Genomic DNA, 22,180 nt, shown 5'->3' with positions numbered 1-22,180 from the left:
CGAAAGTGCGATCTGCCTGTCCAAGATAGGCAGATCGTACGTTTTTTTAATCCCTTTACAACCATCGCAAGACTAAAGTCTTGCGATGGTTGTAGAGTGTATGGCCACCTTTACTTAAAGAGGGATCCATTTTGTAACTTTTTTTTTCTTGTTCTGGTGTCAGTTGTCCAAGAGGGTGTTTTCCTGGTTTTTGAGAGTTTTCCTTTTACTTTCTGTGGTGTCTACAAGACTGGTAGTGAAGGAACATATTCCCAAAAGGGAAACAGGTTTCACCATTCCCTGTTTTATATGAAATAGGTAATAAATGTTTGGCTTTAGATATACCATGATGTACAGATTCCAGCGGAAGGACTTCATGTAATAAATGGGGGATGAAATCCGGTTTGGGTTTTACATTTCACTCTAGCTTACAGTTGTAGTGTGGGAATCATGATCTCATGGTTCTAGCACAGCTTCAAGCACACATACTGGAAATATTCTAGATATCTGTAGCAGTGGCGACTCTAGGAACAATATGTAGGGGGGGCACATAAGATACAACAGTCAAATCTGGGGGGGCACTAATAATTTTCATTGCATGTCGCAACCGCTGGGCACCAATGAGCTGATTTAATTGCAGATGGCATCGGCATAGACTGCCAGATGACCCTGCTCGGAGCGCCGCCCACCGGAGCAGCAGTGACGCGACGCTCGGCGAGGTAATTAAGAAGAAAGAAAAAAAACATAGCGCAAGCTTCAGAGCTAGGCTTGTCAAAATGCCCTGTATCGGGCCCGATTCCTATGCTAGCATCGGTATCGGGACATCCCTAATTATTATGGTCACTGAAGTAACAGTCACTGTATAACTTTATTAGTTGTTGCTGCAGCTGGGAAACAAACAGTTAAACCCCTGTGATGTCCATGAGAGCCACTATCTGCTGAATGGTGGTCTATAAATCTATCTGATAAGGGATTTAGCTGCACAGTGCACACTCCAGACTGTACAAAGATCTTGAATTTATGGCATTGCACCCAGGATCACTCTCCCCCCCCTCCTCCCCCCCCCTCCTTCCCCCACAGAACTCCGGTGGCACCAGAGAAGTGCTCTGACAGTTCACAGACTTATGTATTCACATGCCCTGCACCTCCACCTGGGACCAGGAGCAAGTGTTAAAAAAACGATCGTCCTCTAGTTCAAAGAGCCGAGGGAGAACTTACTTTGAGGAGCTTCACACACTGCATGACAGGCAGGCTCACAGCTACGGCCACAGTGCGGGCTCAGCAACTTCAAAGTCAGCAGCAGGGGGGAGGGGGTGGGGCGGACAATACAGCTACATCTAGATCTCTACATGTGTTGGTCTGCAACAACGGTGATACCATTTTTCCACCCCCCCCTCACCCAGCGTCCTCAGGCAGCTGCTTAAGCTGCTTGTATACTAGCGCCGGCACTTGAGCCACTCCACAGGTGCTTAATTTAGCGGGGGCACGCTGGGGGGCAAAGCATAACACAGGGGGGGCAATTGCCCCCCTGTAGCGACGCGTATGTCTGTAGTGATTTGTTTTTCAACCTGTCTGTCCTTTCCACAATATCTATTTAGCAGGATTATCTGCAGCTGCCCTATAAACATGAAATTGTTGCCCAGTTCCGATAACGGTGAATTTGTATCTTTCTCACATGTGTTAGGCGGAGTTTCTGTCTTGGTTTATTATGCATCTGACACCAATAGATCTATTTATAAACATCGTGTATGACTTTCACTAAACAGTGTATCTAATTTTAATTGGTGGAGAATCGGTCACTCATCACATGACCCAGAAGATTTTCCACCAGAGAATGTTTGGTGAAAGTGACATTCACTGTCTTTTTTAAATGGAACTTTTAAATGTGTCCATCAAGCAGAATGTGTTGGTTGTTTTTTGTTTTTTTTTACTGTAGCCTTGCTGTTTATGAAAACTTAAGACACATTAAATGATGCAAACTATTTCTCCTTTGGGCAGGTGTTCGAATGCTGGACGGGGAAGTAACTGATGCTGTAGAAGCAAGATCACTAGGTCTCAATCCCAACCACATCCATATCTACAGTGCCAGCTGGGGTCCGGAGGATGATGGCAAGACAGTTGATGGTCCAGCCCATCTAGCAGAAGAGGCTTTCTTCAGAGGCGTCAACCAGGTAGGCCGAGATACTTTTTGTTGTATTTTTTCCATTGCCGAACCCTGTTAAGTTTACCCATCCTTTTTGCAGATGTGTATAATTTAAAGCAGAACTCCAGGAAAAACAAATGTTATCATACAAGAGTCATGTGTATTCTTGAATCTTGAAGTGCTCTGTACATTTATTCCAGATCTCTGTAGTAATACAGCATAAAACTTCTGTACAGTAGTTTCTCGTAATAAAGAGTGGTCATTTCTCCTTGTTTACTGGTCTTGTATCCTCCCTCTGCTGTAGTTGTCTGCAGGCAGCCTGTAGTTGGAGAACCTGTTGAGTCCCTCCCACTGCTCTGCTCTGTGCACAAACTATAAGCAGCACAGAGATACCACTGTTTGTGTTTTTTAAGGTAATATCTGGGTTTATAAAGGCATTTGGTGCACACAGTGGATTTAACCTTTTGTGATTATTGAGAAATATGTTTACAGTTAATTTAGAAAGTATTCAGACCCCCTTCACTTTTTACATTTTGTTATGTTGCAGCCTGATACAGTATTTTTCTCTCCTCGTTATTCTACACTCAGTACCCCATAATGACAATGGGAAAACAGAATTTTAGAAATGTCTGTGAATTTATTAAACATAAACTGAAATAACACCATATACTTAAGTATTCAGACCCTTTACTCCGTACTTTGTTAAAGCACCTTTGGCAGCAATTGCAGCCTTGAGTCTTTTTGGGTATGACGCGACAAGCTTTGCACACCTGGATTGGGGGGATTTTCTGCCATCCTTGTTTGCAAATCCTCGCAAGCTGTCAGGTTGGATGGGGACCGTCGGTGGAAAGCCATTTTCAGGTCTCTCCAGAGATGTCAAATAGTGTCTGGGCCAATCTAGGACATTCACAGAGTTGTCCCTAAGCTACTCCTGTGTTTTGGCTGTGTGCTTAGGATCGTTGTCATGTTGGAAGGTGTACCTTTTGGTGTATGTTTTAGTGCCCTGAATTCAGCTTTAAAATCACCCAGGTCAATTCAGAATGCGATCAGATCCCTGTCAACTCTCCCCTTACAATGCTCTGTGAATAGATCTTGCAGGTGCTTCACTGAAGATGCATTGTTTCACTAGCTAGAGACATCCAGCACCATAGTGCCAGGATATAATCTTCCTCTATCATAGCTTGTCAATAAAACATTTTAATTACACTCTTCGCATCATAAAAAGGCAATTACTTTTCCGCTCTGAAAATATCAGGCCAAACAAGGGATACATTGTTCTTCTATAGTTACAAATAATTTTTACCTGTAAGGCTGCAGAGTTGCTTGACAGGTTTTCTCTTCTAAGACATTTAAAGGTGAAGCACCCTATTTTTTTTTTAATTTTATATTGGACCTCTCACCAAGTCTGGAATCAGGGACTTCTTTTCCTGTAGAATTCATTGCTTATTTGATCTACTAGAATATGAGAATGTGTATATACCCCTTCATTACCAAGCTATTTTACATTTTTGTTGCAATGATTGCCTAAAAATGACTTGGTCATGCAATATTGTATTCAAGTGAATTTTATTTACGTTAATTGAGACAAGTAGAGTTCTCTTTGGCATTTAAATCACTTTTTTGTTTCCAAAAAAATGAATAACGTTTCTCTTTCCACCAAACTAGCCCTTTTTGGAAAATAGAAGCCCCAAGGATAAAACAATTTTTTGCCACAGTTTTCTGGAAATGCAGAAACATGCTGTTAATGATGTGGCTAAAACATGGGGCTTGGTAATGGTGCATCATTAATGTACAGGTCACACACAGGGAGGAGGTGAAGGGGTTAATGTACAGTGGTAGGATGGAGATGAGGAGGTTAATGTGCAGGAAAAGAGGTGAAGGGGCTCAAATGTAGGCCGGAGACAGGATGGACATAAAATGTACAGCTCGCACTTGGAGGAGAGGATGGGTTATAAAAATATGATTCCGACAATCAAATTAATAAAAACCCCTACCTTAAATCTGCTGCTACCTACAATTCTGGCATTCATTTAATAAATCACCCCCTTCCACCTTTGTGAGAGGAAGGGATCTCAAGTGTAAACCATAAAAGTACCACTCTGACTCTGTGCATTTTGCCTGTGATCTGGACTGTCTAATGACCTCTCACTGGTGTTCAACCGATGCACTGGCTGCCTGTGCCTGTTTTCTGCAGTGCTATTTTAAAACGGCACTCTTGAAATAAGCATGCTCTTGGATGCTTTGTTGCGGTGTTTTTGTTTTGTTTTTTTACTGTATGCTGGTATTGAGGTGGTTAGGGCCAACTCCACACAACACTGATTTTCATTTTTTGATGGTATTCCAATATTAATCGGCTACTACAAAGCTTGTGTCCAACTTGGTGTATTCTCATAGTGTAAAATACACCAGTTTCCTATTGGGACAAGCCCACATCCTACTATAAACAGAAGAAACCAACACTGCTAAAGAGAAATATTGCAGATTTGTATTTTGAGAGCAGCAAGGAACAGATTGGTGATATTTCAGTTTTGGTTATTCTACCCTTTTTAAAAAAAAAAAAAAAAATTAAATGGCTGCCGTCTTGAAAGGTTGGCAATAAAAAGAATAGATGGGGTATGGAAACCGATTAGAGGAATGCATAATGAAAAAGTCAAGAGAAAAGACGCATACTGACCTTTCATTGTTATGGATCTTTCCTAGTCGCAGCATTAGGGCTTTTGTAGATGGGTGGATTTTTCTCTGCAGATTCCACCCTGGTGCAGTGTGGCTGGCGGTTCTCAGACCTTTCTTGACGTCCTTTTCTTTGGATGCAGCAGGTACTATTGAGATGTGTTTGCATTACATGCAAGGCAAACGAAACATGCATTTAAGGAGCACTCATATGCAAAAGTCAGCCAACAACGCTCGTCAATACAAACCGTTCTACAGGTATCTAAGGGTAAACTCATGAGTATGTTTGTCCTCAAGTTTGTTTTGTTTGTTGCTCTGACAGGGTCGTAATGGTCTTGGCTCTATATACGTTTGGGCCTCTGGTAATGGCGGGAGAGAACATGACAGCTGCAACTGTGATGGGTACACAAACAGCATCTACACATTGTCCATCAGCAGCACCACTCAGTATGGCAATGTACCATGGTACAGCGAGGCCTGTTCTTCCACACTGGCTACAACGTACAGCAGTGGAAATCAGAATGAAAAACAGATTGTAAGTATTCTCTTTTTACTCTGATCTCTAACAGCTAACCTCATAAGAGGAATTGCTTCTTTCCTTTTCATATGTAAATCAATCACCGTGGCATTTGCATGTTAAATTGGGATGATATCATTTTCTCTTTTTTGATGGTGGGAAAATGTTAGATCTCCCTTTGGGTATATTATACTTCACTTCCTGGCCCATTAAATATATGGTATTTACAATATAGGCAGAAATAATTTTGATGCACTGCAAAGTAAAGCTGTGCAGTACAGAATGCGACCACCTGGGCTGTGATTATGAAACATGAACTCGGTTATTTTAATATATTTCATAACCTGTAGCTCTACATTGCCATGCATTTGTTTATAATTCAGCTGCTTTTTATTACTAGCAACATCTGGTGACTGTAAACGAATATGGTGGGAAGATTTTGTTCTATGTGCAATTAGTTGCATGCAAAGTAAAATCCAGCCATAATGTTTCAGTTTGAGAGAGGGGTACTAATCCTATTGTAGCACATGCGATCCTGATGTAACCCTTTATACATACAATCTTTATTTAGTAACCCAGTAAATCAACAAATAAGTATCTGGTTTTATTTGGCTAAGTACAATAAAGCTTGGTTGCTGTAGGAGTCTGCTGTGGTGTTTTTGTTTTGTTGTTTTTTTTTATACTTTTTTCTTGAATTGTTTTATAAAATATTGAACCTAACAGTGCTCAACCTGTTATGGGTTTCTGCAATTCCTTTCACTTTAAAGTGTCCCCCACCTCATTTGTCACGTTAGGTTGAATCAGCAGCATTATCTGGAGACTGGACTGTTTCCATCCACTATCTGCCAGTTGGACGCCCCTGCTCCAAGCGTGTTCTTTTCTGTTTGCCTTGCGGTTCACAATCCATTCAGAATGTTTCAACATACAGCCTGAACAAAGTGTATTTGTTTACTGTGGCCCCATTCCAGTAGTCTTTGGATAAAGCTATAGATGGCCGGTGTAGGCTGTTAATGTTTTTTTTTGTTTTTTTTTTAATCATTTGTTTTAACTTGATAACAGATTTTCAGAGCAGTAAGTAAAATTAGTACTGATGTGTATGATGAACAGATTGTCAATCCATTTTTATATGGACTTTTAGGATGCCAAGGAATGCATAGATTTTTGGGAAACTGACATTTACATAATGGAGCAGCAAAGTATAATCAATGGTTTTCAGGAAATAAGAACATTTGAGCCACTATGCAGGTCCATGTGATTTTTCAGAATAATTGTGCAAGCCGAAAAGCGAAATTGGATGAAACCTCAATAACAAAGGGTGTTTTTTAATATCATTGGTGCACATGCAATTGCTTTTTACCAATCAACTAAATATCATGCGATCAATATTTTCTTCTGTGCAGTATTGTGCTTTGATCGATGAATTTGTCAGATTGGTCATTTGTAAGCTGTTGAAGAAAAGTTGTGCCGTTCAAATCTCTCGAAGTGCAATTGCAGTATTGAAAATGAGCATAAATTGAACACTTATCTGCATGTGCACAGCCAGATTAGTGTGCCATAAAACCATCCTATACCGCCACAACCCTGAACACAAACCAGCACCCAAATCCATGCTTTGCCCCCACCTGCCCTTCCTCATCCCAGTGCACCCTCATCACAATCTTTACTAGTTGCATCCTTAACTTTAGACCAATGAAGATTAGTCTACAAGTGTGTTTCCATGTGAAGATCATTCTGTTCAATAGACTCAAGAGATCTTTACCATCATTCCAGCATATGCTAAGGCTTAGCTGGATGGAATGTTATCCCCATTATAACATTTACATTTTGTATTAACAAAACCTTTGATATTTGAGATTGGGGTGCCCTATTAGTGTGGCCAGACAGAGCAGTTCTGAGCTTTTCAATTGATTCCATCTACAAAAAAGGTGGTTTGTATGAATGGATATACACGACTGAACAACTTTTATATTATTTTTGTTCCTTGACGATTATATGTAAAATGATTTTTTTTTTTTAAGTTTGGGTCTATGATAGTCTCTATTAACAAGGAGGTTGTAGGCATTGGTTATGTGGATACTCCCACTCACCACAGACCAGCCCCCAGAAGTAACCTTACCCCTCGTTTTTTAGTTTTGTATACAGTAATGGAGGGTTTTTGTAATGCATGTAAGTTTTTCAGGGGTTTTTGTCACTGTTGTCCCGTCGGGGAAATTTCCCTTTACTTCCTCTCAGATAGTCACAACAGAAAGTAAAAGGAAATCACTTCTGGTCAGCAGGGCTAGTGCACCCATTGGAAGATTTCCCATCTATTCCTGGTGAGCCATAATTCAGGATTTTCTTATCGGTCACATGGACAAATAGAGGGGGTGATTCTCCATAGTGGGGAACACAGCAGCAGTAAAGAGCTGACGGGTGGTCTAATCCTTCTACTTTATAGAAAACTAAAAAAATAAAAGGTAACCTGTTTGCATCATAATTTCTTTGCACTACATTACCAAATCCCATTTTAAAAACCATATATTTCAGTTTAAGGCAAGCATTGGTGGGTTGATTTACACACTTGTTTTGTGTTTCTTTCTCAACAGCTTCATTGGTAACATTTTAGTTTGTTATTTATACTCCTTTCCTCAAGGCAGTAACAAAGGTGTCACACTTGCAGCTTGATTCCCAAATTATTTGTTTTGAATCATGGAGAACTCTTTGAAGGAGTGTAATACCGTGGTCGGGTCACATTTTTCTGCAGCTCTGTGCAATTTTAAAATACAGGAAATACTGCATTTCGGTGAATTTCCCCCGTTTTTAGCAACCCATTGACCTCTATATAAATGCACATAATTTTGTATTGTGCAGTTTTAACAGCTATGATCAGTAGAAATCATGCTTCTCCTTCTCTTTGCACACTGAATAACTATAAAAGGGTGTTACTGCATGAATATAATGTTAATTGTCCTTTTAAATATCAGTTTCATGTTGATTTGGTCTTTAAGTATCACCATAACTGCTCTGCGTCATGCTCCTGCTAGTGTAGGTCTCCATGCCACTTCAGCTTTCATGTCGAAGTGTCTCTATAGCTGAAGAGCAGCAAATTAATTCAATCTGTTTTCAATAATTTCTCAGCAAGTGTTAACCTGAAAATACAAACTTGGAGAGTTCATATAAATGTTGTCATGACTACCTGTCGCAGTCTTAGTTAAGACTGCTGTTAGTAAAGTGCTAGTTTTGTGTTGGAGTATTAGTGGTGTGTGTTCTGATTGGGCTGTTTTCCCTCCCTTTAGGTGACAACAGATCTAAGACAGAAGTGTACAGACACTCACACAGGAACATCAGCATCTGCTCCACTGGCTGCTGGAATTATTGCTCTGGCTTTGGAAGCAAAGTATGTATTTTATGCTTTAAATACCTATGGTAAACATTGTGACTTTTAGGTGTTAGATCAGTCTCCCTTAAAGCGGACCTTTACATTCAGAAAATTCAATTCTACCAATGCATCCCTCCTATGTATGATGATTAATAATAACAGACATGTCAGGTGTAAAATGCTGTGATTTTGGAATACTTACACTTGCAGAGCATTCACTTCCCGCTTTGAAAGGGCAAAATGACTTCAGTTTGGCAAAGCAATGCACACTGGTATTTCCTTGTCATCAGCAGAGCATTGCTGGGAAATCTCATCTGTAATCTCAGGAAAAGACATTTTCCCTTCCTGTGATATTGTGCACGATCCCACGATCGTACGACAATCGGCAGGTGTATGGAAGACGTGCGACCACTTCTACTGAAAGGTTGCACGTCTGTTGTCTCCCGAGCAGGCTTGAAAACCCGCTGAGAATCGTACGATTTTCGAGGGTTAGTGGCGTTCTCGGGAGATAAATGCCGCACAGGCCGGTGTGCGTAAGCGCACACTGCCCGCTCAGCATTGCAGTCATCGGAAGCCCTCCCCTCAGTGGGGCGGGCTTTCGATGATCGCAAGTACGATCTGCCTGTCCAAGATGGGCAGATCGGACGAGCTTTTAATTACCTTACAACCATCGCAGGATGAAAGTCGTGCGATGGTTGTAAGGTGTATGGGCACCTTTTAGAACAGTTACAGCTGTGAATGAAATCTGAATATGATGGGTTCAAGTAAACTATTGCTGACCAGGTGATACCTGTAACATGCAGCCATTTTTGGCCCATGTTTGTTAAATAAGACTTATTCTTGATATAAAGCTTGGCATATTTTCCACCCCTTTTTGTCTAATAGCAAATATGCCCAGTATCAGTAATGCATACCAGTCCGTGTCTTTGGACTTGTATCTCACTATGCAAAAGAGTACAGCAGCACTGTAGCAAGAACATGTGTAGAAAGTACAAATAATTGGCTGCAAAGGCAGCCAATGAGAATCAATGCCCTCCTATAGAAGTCAAGGGTTGAAATTAACACTAAGAGCCATAGAATTCACTCATCCAATCTTTTAAAATGCACCTACACTGTCAAGGCATGGCAAAGAATATTCAGCTTAAATATGTAGGGTAAAATGTCCCCATTGCATTCCAACAGTGAGAAGTTGTATACATACCGTACTACTAACCCTTCCACTGCAGGGATGTATTATGGATGCTGCTGCATTCGATTTTTCTGCATCAGTACGGGGTGGGGGAGAGCCTTCCTGGCAGAGACTCACCCAAAGCTCTCCTTGTCACCCAGCTGGAGCTAATAGGCTATGAGATTCGGAACTAGTTTACACTGTGTGGATTCAGATCTAAATACTATTCTCCATATGACAATTAAGTGTTCGCCAGCCTCTCAAGTTGCGGATGATTAGTTTTGTTGTCATTTTAGAGTAGCCATATATGGCCAGATTGTAGTAATTAAGCATCACATGAGATCATTGGACATCTACTGCCCATGTGGGAGTTCTCTAGAAGTCAATTACGAATGCTTCCATGCATCCGAACTGATATTAGATATAAGGAAACCTATTCCGGGGAAAATATGTGCGCTGAGGTTTAACAACCTTTTCGTTATGAAAATTGCTAGTTGCCTAGCGGTCAGACTGATTCAGCAACTTTACTTTGAGTCAATGCCTTGGAGCAAGTATGCAGATGAAGAATTATGACTTCACGCTGCTTTATGCGGACTGCACACTTCGATTCTGATTTAGACCGCATTAGAGCTGGATATAGCCAGGCAGCTAGCATTTTAAAAAGTCAGCAATGACAGCTTATTTCTCTCAGTACAGGTTTCCCTTAAAAGAAAACTCATTTGTTAAATCAGTAGAACCAATATAATTGGTACACTTGCCTTATTTTAATGTAATCAAAAATTACCTTTCAGTTTCAATCTGCAGCCACTGTAATTTTTAAATCTATCAAATCCCATGCAGTATGGCAACTTGAGGGGGTTCTGTACACCAGTGGCCTACAGAATCGCCCCAAAAACATTGTTTTCTGGGTGTGTAATTCACTGATTTCTCAGACTGCACTGTGATGTCACATTTTAGGCATCCCCTACAGTCTATAGACATTAAAGAGGACATTTACCCATATCTTCAAAATAACAGAGGCACCTTTTAGAAATGTTTAGTAACGGCAATCTACAAACAGATACTTCTAGATAATTGCAGGATTTTTATTCTTTGTATACAAAATTTTATTTTCTTCCCCAGTCTTCTTCTTATAAATTAAGTTTTTCACACAAAAGTCTACATTTCATACATTATACATGACTAACTAGACAATTAACATCAAGACGCAAACCAACATAATCTCATGAACACCAACACTAAAACAAAACATGACACAATATTGATTTAAATTCTTCTAGCCTCCATATTTTTCCCCATAGTCATAGCCAAATCTGTATCCGTATAGTGCTGTTTTTTTCCCCCTTCTTAATGTGACTTATATATTTCAGTTTACTTTTATAGTTTACTACCTTTTTATATTTAGTTTTAGTTTTTCAGGTCTTTACCATCAATGTGATAGTGTTTATCGTAACTCACTGCCCTACAAGCCCTCTATTCTGTGCGCCCCCCATGTTGTGACCTAGTACACAAAAAAATATAAAAATAAATAAATAAAATTCCCCAGTCTTCTAACAGTGGCCATTTTTACTAGTTCTCCTTTTACTTCCTGGAACTCTTGGCACATGTGACCATGTACATCATCTCAGGGGAGGAAAAGGGCTTTCCCTTAGATCTTGTGAGATTAAAAATTGGATTTCCTAGCAATGCTCTGCTGATGTAACCTTCCCATGATGCATTGCTTAGGCACAATTACTAAAATTGTGCCAAAGTGGACCAGGAAGTGGGGGAAATTGTAAGTAAAAGAAAAATGTTTGTTTAGCTAATGAATGTAAGATTTCATATCAGCTGGCAGATAAGGGGGTAAGGCCTGGTTCACACCTGGGTGTTTTACAGCGCGTTCTAACGCTCTGTAAAACGCTCAACATGTGAAAACCAATGATTGCCTATGGGCATGGTTCCCACATGGGCATTTTACAGCGCGTAGGAACGCCCTACGCCAAAAGTACAGGAGCTTCTTTGGGGCGTATTTGCCGCGCATATCCATTGGGGATACAGCCAGGTAGCCCTCGGAAACGCGCGAATCACAGTAAAAACGTGCGACAAACGCTCATATTCGATACGCCTAGGTGTGATCCCAGCCTAAAAGTCCAATTTAATGGTCTAACAACACACTAATTATTATTTAAGATGAGCATATAGATTGTGTCCCCAGGTGATGAAGAACATATTTTACTTCATGAAGTCATGGTACAAGGGGATTAGATGCAATTTGACACATTTCAGGAAACTGACACTTTTCTCTGTCAGTAATGTCCACTATCGGTTATATTCGGGCAGTGAAGTTCTTTGCCAGCTCTTTCTCCTGTATCAGAACAATGGCATAGTAACATTATTTTTATACTAAATATATGTCTTGTGATAATATTATAGGTTTTCGGAGTCTTGATGAGGTTATAATTGTAGTGTGGGTCATGAGATTTTTGCACAACTTGGTCAAAACTGTTCATATGATATGGCCTCTCTCCATTCATGACCAGCTAAGCGGTTTCTAAGCCAGGAGCCCTTTCTGTGATATTACTTGGAAGGGGAGGTTGACTTTTCATTACACGTCCCATCCTGGGACACATTTATGAAAGACCAAAATCTGGCCAATGAATCTGGTTTTGCTGAGTATTTCTTTTTCTATTGCACAGAATTATTATAGATGTACATGTCTGAACCGAATGCTATATTTGCAGAAAGAAATAATCTGTTGTGCCAGCAACACATTCTTTCTACTTTTTATTTCAGTAATAATCTCACCTGGAGGGATATGCAGCATCTAGTTGTGCGAACATCAAACCCAGCTCATCTTAACACAAATGATTGGAGCACAAATGGAGTTGGGCGCAAAGGTAATCCTAACACGTCTAAATTGGGGTTTGCCAACTGTATTATATTAAGCCTTATTTAAAAAACAGTTCTTGAGTCTTTTTATGCTGCTACCTATAGAAACCATTTTATCCATTTTATATATTTCAGTAAAGTTGATTTCAATTGGTATACTTTAGAAATACTCACTGAATAAAGCCAATTATGTTCCTATATTAGATTTGTGGCATATGTTCTTTGTTTATTTTATATCAATTCCAGAAATAAGTACACATTCTGTCAAGCTACCGCAAAAATAATACAATCCCACAAAGTTTTCGAAATAGACGTACATAAATAGACTTGAATACAGTTTTCTCACTAATGATTCTTATTCCGTATATTGTAGTCAGCCATTCGTATGGATATGGACTCCTGGATGCTGGGGCCATGGTCGCTCTTGCCAAAAACTGGACCACTGTGGGACCTCAGAGGAAATGTGTCATCAACATTCTCACTGAGGCAAAGTGAGTAAATGAAACTCGGAAGTATCTTCTTTTGAACTTAGCTGTTAATATTGTAAAAGTAGCACTAGAGTACAAAATGAAAATAGAAGTTCATGGGAATGTGTGCTGAAAAGGTGCTAGGAGGATTCAACAAGTTTTCACCCTCCTGAAAACATAAACTTCAAAGTGTTGATCAGGTTGACTTGCGTTTCTCAGGCATGAGGGTATGAAGTTCTATTTAACCCAAAGTGCACCATATAAACCTCATTTTATTGCAATTCATTCTGTTTTAGGCTGGGTTCACACCTGGGCATTACTATAGGTGCGTTTTTTCAGCTCGTTTTTAGCACGTTTTTTAGTTCAGTGAAACGCGCGTTTGACACTCGTTTTTATGCCTCCCTGGCGGTATGATTTAAAAAAAAATGTTCATTTGTTTTCTCTTTTTTCGTGTTTTTTTTTTTTTTTTTTTTAAACTTTCAAACTTCCCGCCAGTTCCGCCCCCCTGCGACGCGGATGCTCGCAAGGGACGGAAGACGTCAGCGGCCGGAGGACACAGCGGGGATCGCGGACAAGGTAAGACCTACGCTGTATTCCTGAGTGTCGCTCGGGGTTACCGATTTGTTAACCTCGAGCCACACTCAGGAATACCAATGGATGTGCGCGGAAATACGCCCCAAAAGAAGCTCCAGTACTTGTTTTGGCGTACTGCGTTTTTCAGCGCGTTTCCACGTGCTGAAATACGCCCAGGTGTGAACCCAGCCCTAAAGCGGTTTTTTATTGAATACCTAGCCACTTTTGTGAATTATTTTGTTTATTCTCAGAAGAATATTCCTGAATAAGGCAAATAAAGACGGTGTCAATGTCTTACTGCGCTACTTTTGATTGAACTATTTGCCATTTATCATATCTGTTATAAGAAATGCATTGCTTTGTATCAGCCAATCCTTTTTAAACCTGTTGTACAAAATGAGTTAGAGAATAAAAAGGGAGAATCCATTTGCTGGTTGAGAGAACGCCAAGTTCTTATTTCATTCCCTTTGCTAGATAAGGCCAGTTGTCTTGAGATGGGAAAAGTCTCTATATTCTATTTGAATTATTACAAAAAAAACGTCTGGACTTATGAAAGGAATAATTTGTTTCCCAGTCCCTTCTTGAATAAAGCACTTATCAGTATGCGTGGAATCTAACACCTGGCTCAATGGCAGTTACACATTCTGCACCAGGCTGTGTTTTTTAGGAATGGCACTTATAATTTACAACGCACGTTTAAAGATGAACTGTCTGACGAATTGAAGTGGAATTTATTGTGAGCTGTAGAACCGTGCCTGTAACCGCAAGCACTTCTGAGATAAATGTGTCGTCTCTTGCATCTCAGAGAGCCAGCACATTTGGTGTGGGCCTACACAACTTTGATCCAAATTGCACAGTAGTCTTGTTCATGAACACTGGCCTCTATTTTATGGGGTCAGCACAATCTCCGTGTGATGGTTTGTGAGTCATTTTCCTCATGCTGTGCTGCACACTATACCTTAATTACTGCAGCCTCTGATAGAACCGATGTACTGGGAGCTGGGTGGAGGTGTGTCACTGCTGGCACTGTGATTGTAAGTATTGAGCTTTGTTCTCTGATTGCACGCAAGCTATCCCGCCAATTAGGGCTAAACAGCAAGATATCAATTATAATAAATTGTCTGCAAGCTCTACTATTGCACTCAAGTACTTGGCTAGAGTGTCCAGTACAATTAAATGTAGACCATTTCTATTGTGATGTGAAATTCTCAATCTTTTTATTTTTCTGCAAAATAATATGCCACATATGTAGTAGCATAAAGTAGATGTAAACCCTAACTGAATGACTTTTAGTTTGCTGAACTGTGTATTCTATTTCGCCACTTATTTTTTAAATACATTGTGGGGAATTTATCAAAGCAATTGTGACAGTTTTAGCCTCTTAGATCATCTTCTTTTTTTTTTTATGTGCCAATCTGTCTTAACATGTGCCCCTGTTTTCACCTGAGCTTGCACTACTTTTCCAACTGCACGTGTTTGGCACCTGTTTTGACCAGAGCTTGCGCTACTTTTGTATGTCAATGTCAATTTGCATGTTTTTTGCACTTGTTTTCATCTGCACTTGTTCTGGGCTGTATGAAACTGGAGCATCACCTAACAAAACAATCACAACTTAAGAAGTCCCAATGACCACTTCAAGAAGCGACAGTTAAGCTTTTTGCCTGGAGTTAAGAGTCTTCTTTCCTGGAGTCTATTAAACCTCATTTATGAACAACATTACACTAGTATCATAAATCTGGTGCAAATATATTTTGTGCAAGCTTAACCTTCCTGGCGGTAATCCCGGGTGTGGCTCTGGGTTAACTTTCAGTACCAAAAGTGGTAACCCCGAGCCACACCCGGGATTACACTGTAGCGTCACTTGCCTTGTTCCTACAAGCCCCGCTGTGTCCTGCGGCCCATGCGGCATCCGTCTTCCAGGTTCCTTCCCTGCGAGCGCGGGGTCGAAAGTAAAAAATAGAAAAAGAAAATACTGAGATAATCAGACCTCCAGGGAGGTTAAACACTTGCTATGATAAATTCCCCCCCATCTCAGTGCTGCTGGGCCTTTGCAGCCACTTCCTGCCAACAAGCGTACACTCAAACAATGACTGCATGGCATTTATCGGGGATAGTTTCCTGATGCTGGCAATAGTGGACCGTGCCTACATAATTAAAACAGTGACTTGAAGTCTGTTAGAAGTGGCAATAAAACGGGTATAGAGCGTTGTCACCCTTTAACAGGTGATTTCTGAAAAGGATCTTCATTGCAGGATCACCACATTACTTTACTTAAGCTGCAGGTTTATAAAGTTACAAATGGTGTATGAAATTATATTATCTTGTAGCTTAAATGGGATTTTAGTGACTAGGTTTACATAATGTGTTTTCAGTGAGCATATAATTTGAGTGATCGATTCGAATGACTGTCACCGGGACAGAAGGCTCACACTACAATGAAATGTCAGATGTTCTAACGCTTCCCTAGTGTAATAAAGAGAAAATCCAGGTTTTCACAAAATTAACCCTTGGTGTGGCTACCCCCGCCCTGCAAAGGTTAACGGCTTGTCTTTGTCTAGGGGCTCAAATAAAGGAAATCTACTCACCTGGTCCTGACTGCTAACATCATTACATCTAATCGCTGATTTGCATTTGACTTGGACACAAATAGACATACCACAGCTGTAGCAGAGGAGAGGTGAGAGCGCTGACCGCTGCAAGGCTGTGGATCAGGTGAGTATATCTTCTGTATTTTGGCCCCTAGGGAAAAACGAGCATTTAACACTTGCAGTGCGGGGGATAGTCCCACAACAAGGGTACTTTTTTATACAAACCTGGAGGTTTTTTAAAAAAAAACACACAACCCGAGTTTCCCCCTTTGTCCAAAACAAAGCAAGTTTGATTGCAGGTGAGCCTAAAGGTGGCCATACACTTTACAACCATCGCAAGACCTTAGTCTTGCGATGGTTGTAAAGTACTTAAAAAAATGTACGATCTGCCCATCTTGGACAGGCAGATCGTACTTGCGATGACTGCAATGAGGGGCGGGCTTGCAAGCACGGCAAACGGGCAGTGTGCGTGTGCGCACACCGGCCCGTTCGTCAGTTGTCGAACAAGCAGGCCACTCACTCGCCGAGAATCGTACATTTCCCGGCGGGTTTTCCAGCCTGCTTGTTCGATGGAAGACGTGCGACCGTACAGTAGAAACGGTCGCACGCCTTCCATACACTGTACGATTCTCGTACGATCGTGGGATTTCCCACAGTTTATGGGCACCTTTAGGCTGAGCTCACATGGGCGGCAGCTTCCACCTCCCTCTGAGAAGTGATCTGCGGTGGACTGCTTTTCAGAGGGTGGTGGAGCAGCAGCTGCCCATCAATACTGCTGCCTTCTGAATGCAGTTTTTTTTTGTTTGTGTGTGTGTGTGTTTTTTTTTTTTTTTAAATCCTTATGGAGATTTTTTTTTGGCACTGCAACTCCACACCAAAATCACATACCCACACGGTTGCAGACAGTCCAATTAATTGCAGGGATCGCATTTGGCAAGCAGTACAGCCTCCCAAAAGCATTGAGGCCGCAGCAATGTGTACAGCGACTGGGGGGTGGCAAAAATGCAGATCAACCTCCCATCCCCCCCCGTCCGTGTGAATGAGGCCCTAAAGAAATTCTTGTTTATTTCTTGAACATTTTCACATGCCTACTCTTCTATTTTTGTACTGAGCAAATATGGCTGCACTTGTGTAAATAATTGCAAAATACAGCAGCAAGTTCTTTTCTTTTTTATAAATCCTATAATGTGATTTACGCGCACATTTACATCAGTCCCTGGCCTCAAGGAGCTTACAATCTAAGATCCCTATCTCACATGCATACATACAGGGACAATCTAGACGGGAGCCAATTAACCTTCCAGCGTGTCTTTGGAGTCTAGGAGGAAGCGGGAGTACCCGGAGGAAACGCACGCACTTACAACATCTTGTAGTTCTTTAAAGCCAAACTCTAGGCAGATATGAGACCCAAATCAATGCATCTCTTTAATCAATAATACATACGTGTATTTATTACTGCTGTATAGTCTTTACAGTAGAGCTTAGAGGGGAGGGAGAAGCAGCTGCAGTGCAAGTATCATGCTGATAGGTGGAGAGAGTGACAGATGAGCTCATCAGTGTGCTGTTCCTCCTTTCAGTGTCCAGTTAAAGGGTGGGGGTGAAAGAGAAGTGAAAGTGAATCAGCAGCAGAGAGAGCGGGCCCCTTCTACTGTTCGGTAGGGTTGTGCTGTGCGGCAGAGCTGCAGAAATCTCAGGACTGTCTGGACAGAAATCCAAATCTCTTGGCAGGAAAACCGCTCGGATATGTATTTTATCTGTGTATTTAGCTGTTTGCCTGGAGATCAGCTTTAAAATAACTGCAAAAAAAACACATTTTGCCTAATACAACAAACTTGAGCTTGAAGGCCATCACGTTGGTGATTGGCACAAGGGGCAAACAGGCAAACCTACCTTAGGGTAATAAATGGCCGCAGTCCCATTGCCCCAGAATGGAGCACTTATATCCTCAGATACCCTTTTTGGTATGCCAATGCAAGTATAATTTTTTTCAACCTGTATGATGATTTGAGTGGCTAATTATTAAAATCGCTGCCAGCATTTGAAGTTTTTGTAATTTGAGGGTAAAATCTTTGTTCCATAACAATTATCAGATATGGAATGTTCCCATGCAGGTATTCAGTAATAAAATCTGCAAAATGATCCAACAAGGAATTGTGGTCAGTGATAGGATGTGGCCTGGGCTCCAGTTCTTACTGTACCATATAAAGGAGTCCTTAAACTTTTGTCCATTACACCTGTCCCTTTTTCCTGCCATTGTTTCTGTGCTGAATTCCAACCAGGACCTAATCATGGAATTTATATTTAGTCGTTTACATGGCTCTTCATTTCTATCTTCTGTTATACCAGCACTTAATGGTGCCATCAAACCATGGCGGTATATAGTGTTTAGCTAGTGAACAAGGCTTCCATTCTTTAGCATTTCCCAGAAAAGTATATCATTTTGTCTTCTCTTTGCAGAGCACATGTAAACGGATACAGCTCCTGGTGTTGCTCCTCACTAACATATAAATGTTCAGTTAGCATTGGGAACAGACTGTGTATTACCTGGATTTGGCTCTTCGGGGGATTTAGACACACAAACCATTCACACCTCACTGGGTCAGAGCCAAAGACTCAATGAGACTTCTGTCCAACTGAGCATGAATGAAGCCCTGCAGGGGAAAACAGCTGCAGCTCTATCTCCATGCTCTGCTTGTAACTAGGGTTAAACAAACTGGTTCCAATAACCTTTATAAATCTTTATTTTATTTCTCCCATCTGCTGCTTGAGTTAAATGCAATGGATAGCTCCATATTCTGGGGCTGGCCTTCTCATCTTGTCCCAGGGTGCCTGAGAGCGCCTGAAAAATGAAGGTCAACTTTGTGCTTAATAAAATGTAATCAAAGAAAAGAAGAAAAATGAGAGCACCAACATGGCCGTTAGTCTTTAAATATTTAGGGTTTGTCCACACTGCTACTGAACTGCTGCAACTTTAAAACACTCCTGTAACAACAGTACACCAATGTGTTTTTAAAAAAAAGGTACCTGAAGACTGCTTTTGTGAACTTCTTATACTGCAAATGCGAAGTTGCCTAGCTGTTCAGTACTTTTAGCCACAAATTCAGAACAAGTATACAGATTGGAACTTTGGATTTTCCTGATATTCGTACTTGTTCCAGGTTAGTGATGCTATATGAAAGCCAGAAGGTCCGCATAAGAAGCAGGAAAGCAGCATTTTTTTAGAAGAAAATCAGCTTTGGCAGCCTCCATATTTCTCTTAGTAGAGGCTTACTTTGTTTGACAGGCACTTTTGTGAAGATGGCTAATAACCTAGACAGAAATTGATTGGAAAACCAACATTTTATAGTTGTCACCAGGGCAGGAGGTGAGGCAATATCTTCCAGTGGGGACACCTGTTCCTGTGACAACTGATTCCCTCTTGCTTCCCATCGTGTCCTTATGACAGGAAGTAAAGGGAAATCTTCCTAACAGCACACAAAGCAAATACATTGACTGGTTTCTACCCTTCCCTACACTATTCAAAGCAAACTGGATGCCATCATATAGCTCCCGTACACTGGTTCCTCAAAAAAAACATAATTTGGTAAATAAAAACCATATGCCATTGCTTGTATTGCAGTGATTGTTTTGTGAGGTTGAAGGATGCACGCCATGGTATTCAGCAGAATAGACAGCAGGAAGTGAAAGGAACCACCTGGTTCTTTGGCATAAAAGGCACGTTTCTGTCTTTGCCCTAACTGCCTCCTGGCGCAACAAGCTTCTGTGTTGCCAAAAAGAGGAGTCTGATTTGGAGAGTCACCAATGCAGTTTCAGTCTATTCTTTGCTGTGCTTTGATGTGTTGCTTTGTCCACTGAGCGAATGGCCTTTGATATTGTTATTGTGCTTTCTCCTATTCTGTATTTACTTAACGTGTGCACCTGCTCGCTCAATCAATTGTATAATTGGATGATTTGCAATTGTTTCAAGATCCTTTGGCCATTGCTACATTAACTGCTCATTGTTTTGAGCCATGTCTATGCTTCCAGTTCATATGTTCCCTCATGATGGGTAGTGACCTAAATAATTCACATTCTTTATTCATACGACAAACAAGGCCACTAATTGGCATTAAGTGAATGCTTTTTCAATGTTTTTCCTAGGGACATAGGGAAGCGCTTGGAAGTCAGAAGGAAAGTGGAGCCATGCACTGGAATGTCCAATTACATCAGCACCCTGGAGCATGTCCAAGCCAGGCTAACCTTGTCCTACAACCGCAGGGGAGATCTTGCCATTTATCTGACAAGTCCTATGGGTACTCGTTCTTGTCTGCTGGCACCTAGGTAATCTTGCAATCACAAGTGTGTTTTTTAGTTTTTTTAGGGACAGTCCATCTAAAACCAAAAATTTTATTTACAAGTAGATTCTGGCAATTTTAATAATTAGCTAGTTTATGTCATGGGGCACTTGCTCAGCAAAATAACACGTCTCAATGTCTTCAACTTTTCATTTACAGAATTCTATAGAGAAAGTAGAAGACAAAATGAGATTCTAGGGTGGAGCAGATCTTTTTGCTTGTAAATCTAAGAAGACCGTGGGTCAGGACAGCTCAGCCTACCAAGGTGTTTTGCTCAGCCTTGGTCAGGTGTAGTGCTTTTCATTTAGAATTGCAACCAAACACACAACCATAATAGCCTGCAATGCACCTGTGCTGCAGCTCACCACAAATCGCATGCCCTGTGTTGTGGTGCTCTGTATTTAAAAAAAAAAAAAAAAGTGCATCAAGTTTATTAAATTAAGATATTGTTATCTAGGTATTAAAGGTGAATTAAAGCCCTGTGTGACTTTCAATGTTCTGCTTTCTCAAGTTCATAATAATTGTGCCCTGTATTAGTAGCAACTGTCTGAAACTGGCATCTTTCATTATATATCGGCATTTCCTGATAAATAATTTTGGTTTTGTGTTTTCAGGCTTCATGATTACTCTGCAGATGGCTTCAATGACTGGGCTTTTATGACCACGCATTCATGGGATGAGGATCCAGCAGGAGAGTGGGTGCTGGAGATTGAAAACACCAGCGGTAACAATAACTATGGTAAGTTTCATACGGAGTCTGCTGGCTGTATGTAGTGAAGAGGCCAGGAGCACAGTCTTGGCAAAGATCTTTTTGTCTTTTTAATATAGAGTAGAGTTCAAGTCCCAGCTGGAATATCATTGTCCAAGGATGACTGAAATCCCAAGTGGGCTAAAAAAGGTTTAATGATAGATTTGGATAAAGGTTCACAGCGTATATAGTTAAGCCCGAAGCTTGCAGTACTTTTGTTCCTATGCGCTGTTTTGCTATTTATCATTCAAATTTATTTTTTTGACAATTAGAATGCATCCAATATGTTCAATATGTGAATACATACCAATATGTTCAATGTTCTGGTTTGTAATAGGATTTATTTTTTGGTATTTTGCACATAAGCATCAATATATAAAATTTTGATTCTTAAGCTGGCAATACACCTTACAATTATCTGCAGATTTTCTGTGGTCAGATGGAAAAAGTGCAACAGATTCCTCCATCTATGCTAAACTGTGTGGATGGAGTAATCTCCACCTGGGCCAATCTGTTGCACTTTTTCCATCTGACCACAGAAAATCTGCAGATAATTGTAAGGTGTATGGGCACCTTAAGTCTATCATTAGCATCTAGCTAATGTTAGTGACTTTTCTATACGGTGTCTAATCATGGAGAATAGGAAAAGGAGTCATTGGTGACAGTGATAAAATGAGTTGTAAGCCGAAATGACAAATGGAATAGAGGCTTTAATTAGTTTAATAATTTTATGGGGGGGGGGGGGTTAAAATTTCAACAGGGAACCG

At 40.7% G+C, this 22,180-nt stretch overlaps 1 protein-coding gene and 1 long non-coding RNA gene across 2 annotated transcripts in view; one reads left to right on the top strand and one right to left on the bottom strand.

The window, feature by feature from the left end:
• Nucleotides 1-22,180, top strand: part of FURIN (furin, paired basic amino acid cleaving enzyme) — a 167,083-nt gene that overhangs the window by 132,085 nt on the left and 12,818 nt on the right. The window contains exons 7-13 of the mRNA XM_018570964.1: nucleotides 1,978-2,150; nucleotides 5,115-5,327; nucleotides 8,585-8,685; nucleotides 12,608-12,711; nucleotides 13,077-13,194; nucleotides 20,472-20,651; nucleotides 21,280-21,404. Of these exons, the coding sequence (XP_018426466.1) occupies nucleotides 1,978-2,150; nucleotides 5,115-5,327; nucleotides 8,585-8,685; nucleotides 12,608-12,711; nucleotides 13,077-13,194; nucleotides 20,472-20,651; nucleotides 21,280-21,404 (1,014 nt within the window). The remainder of the gene's footprint in view (nucleotides 1-1,977; nucleotides 2,151-5,114; nucleotides 5,328-8,584; nucleotides 8,686-12,607; nucleotides 12,712-13,076; nucleotides 13,195-20,471; nucleotides 20,652-21,279; nucleotides 21,405-22,180) is intronic.
• Nucleotides 11,407-22,180, bottom strand: part of LOC108799146 — a 23,064-nt gene continuing 12,290 nt past the window's right edge. Inside the window, exon 3 of the long non-coding RNA XR_001942002.1 lies at nucleotides 11,407-11,514. This is a non-coding gene — a long non-coding RNA (uncharacterized LOC108799146). The remainder of the gene's footprint in view (nucleotides 11,515-22,180) is intronic.

The sequence above is a fragment of the Nanorana parkeri genome, unplaced genomic scaffold, assembly GCF_000935625.1.
Source record: "Nanorana parkeri isolate BGI_ZX_2015 unplaced genomic scaffold, ASM93562v1 scaffold1642, whole genome shotgun sequence".
Taxonomy (NCBI): domain Eukaryota; kingdom Metazoa; phylum Chordata; class Amphibia; order Anura; family Dicroglossidae; genus Nanorana; species Nanorana parkeri.
The sequence above is the reverse complement of the archived record's forward strand: the minus strand, read 5'-3'. Positions and strand labels throughout refer to the sequence as shown.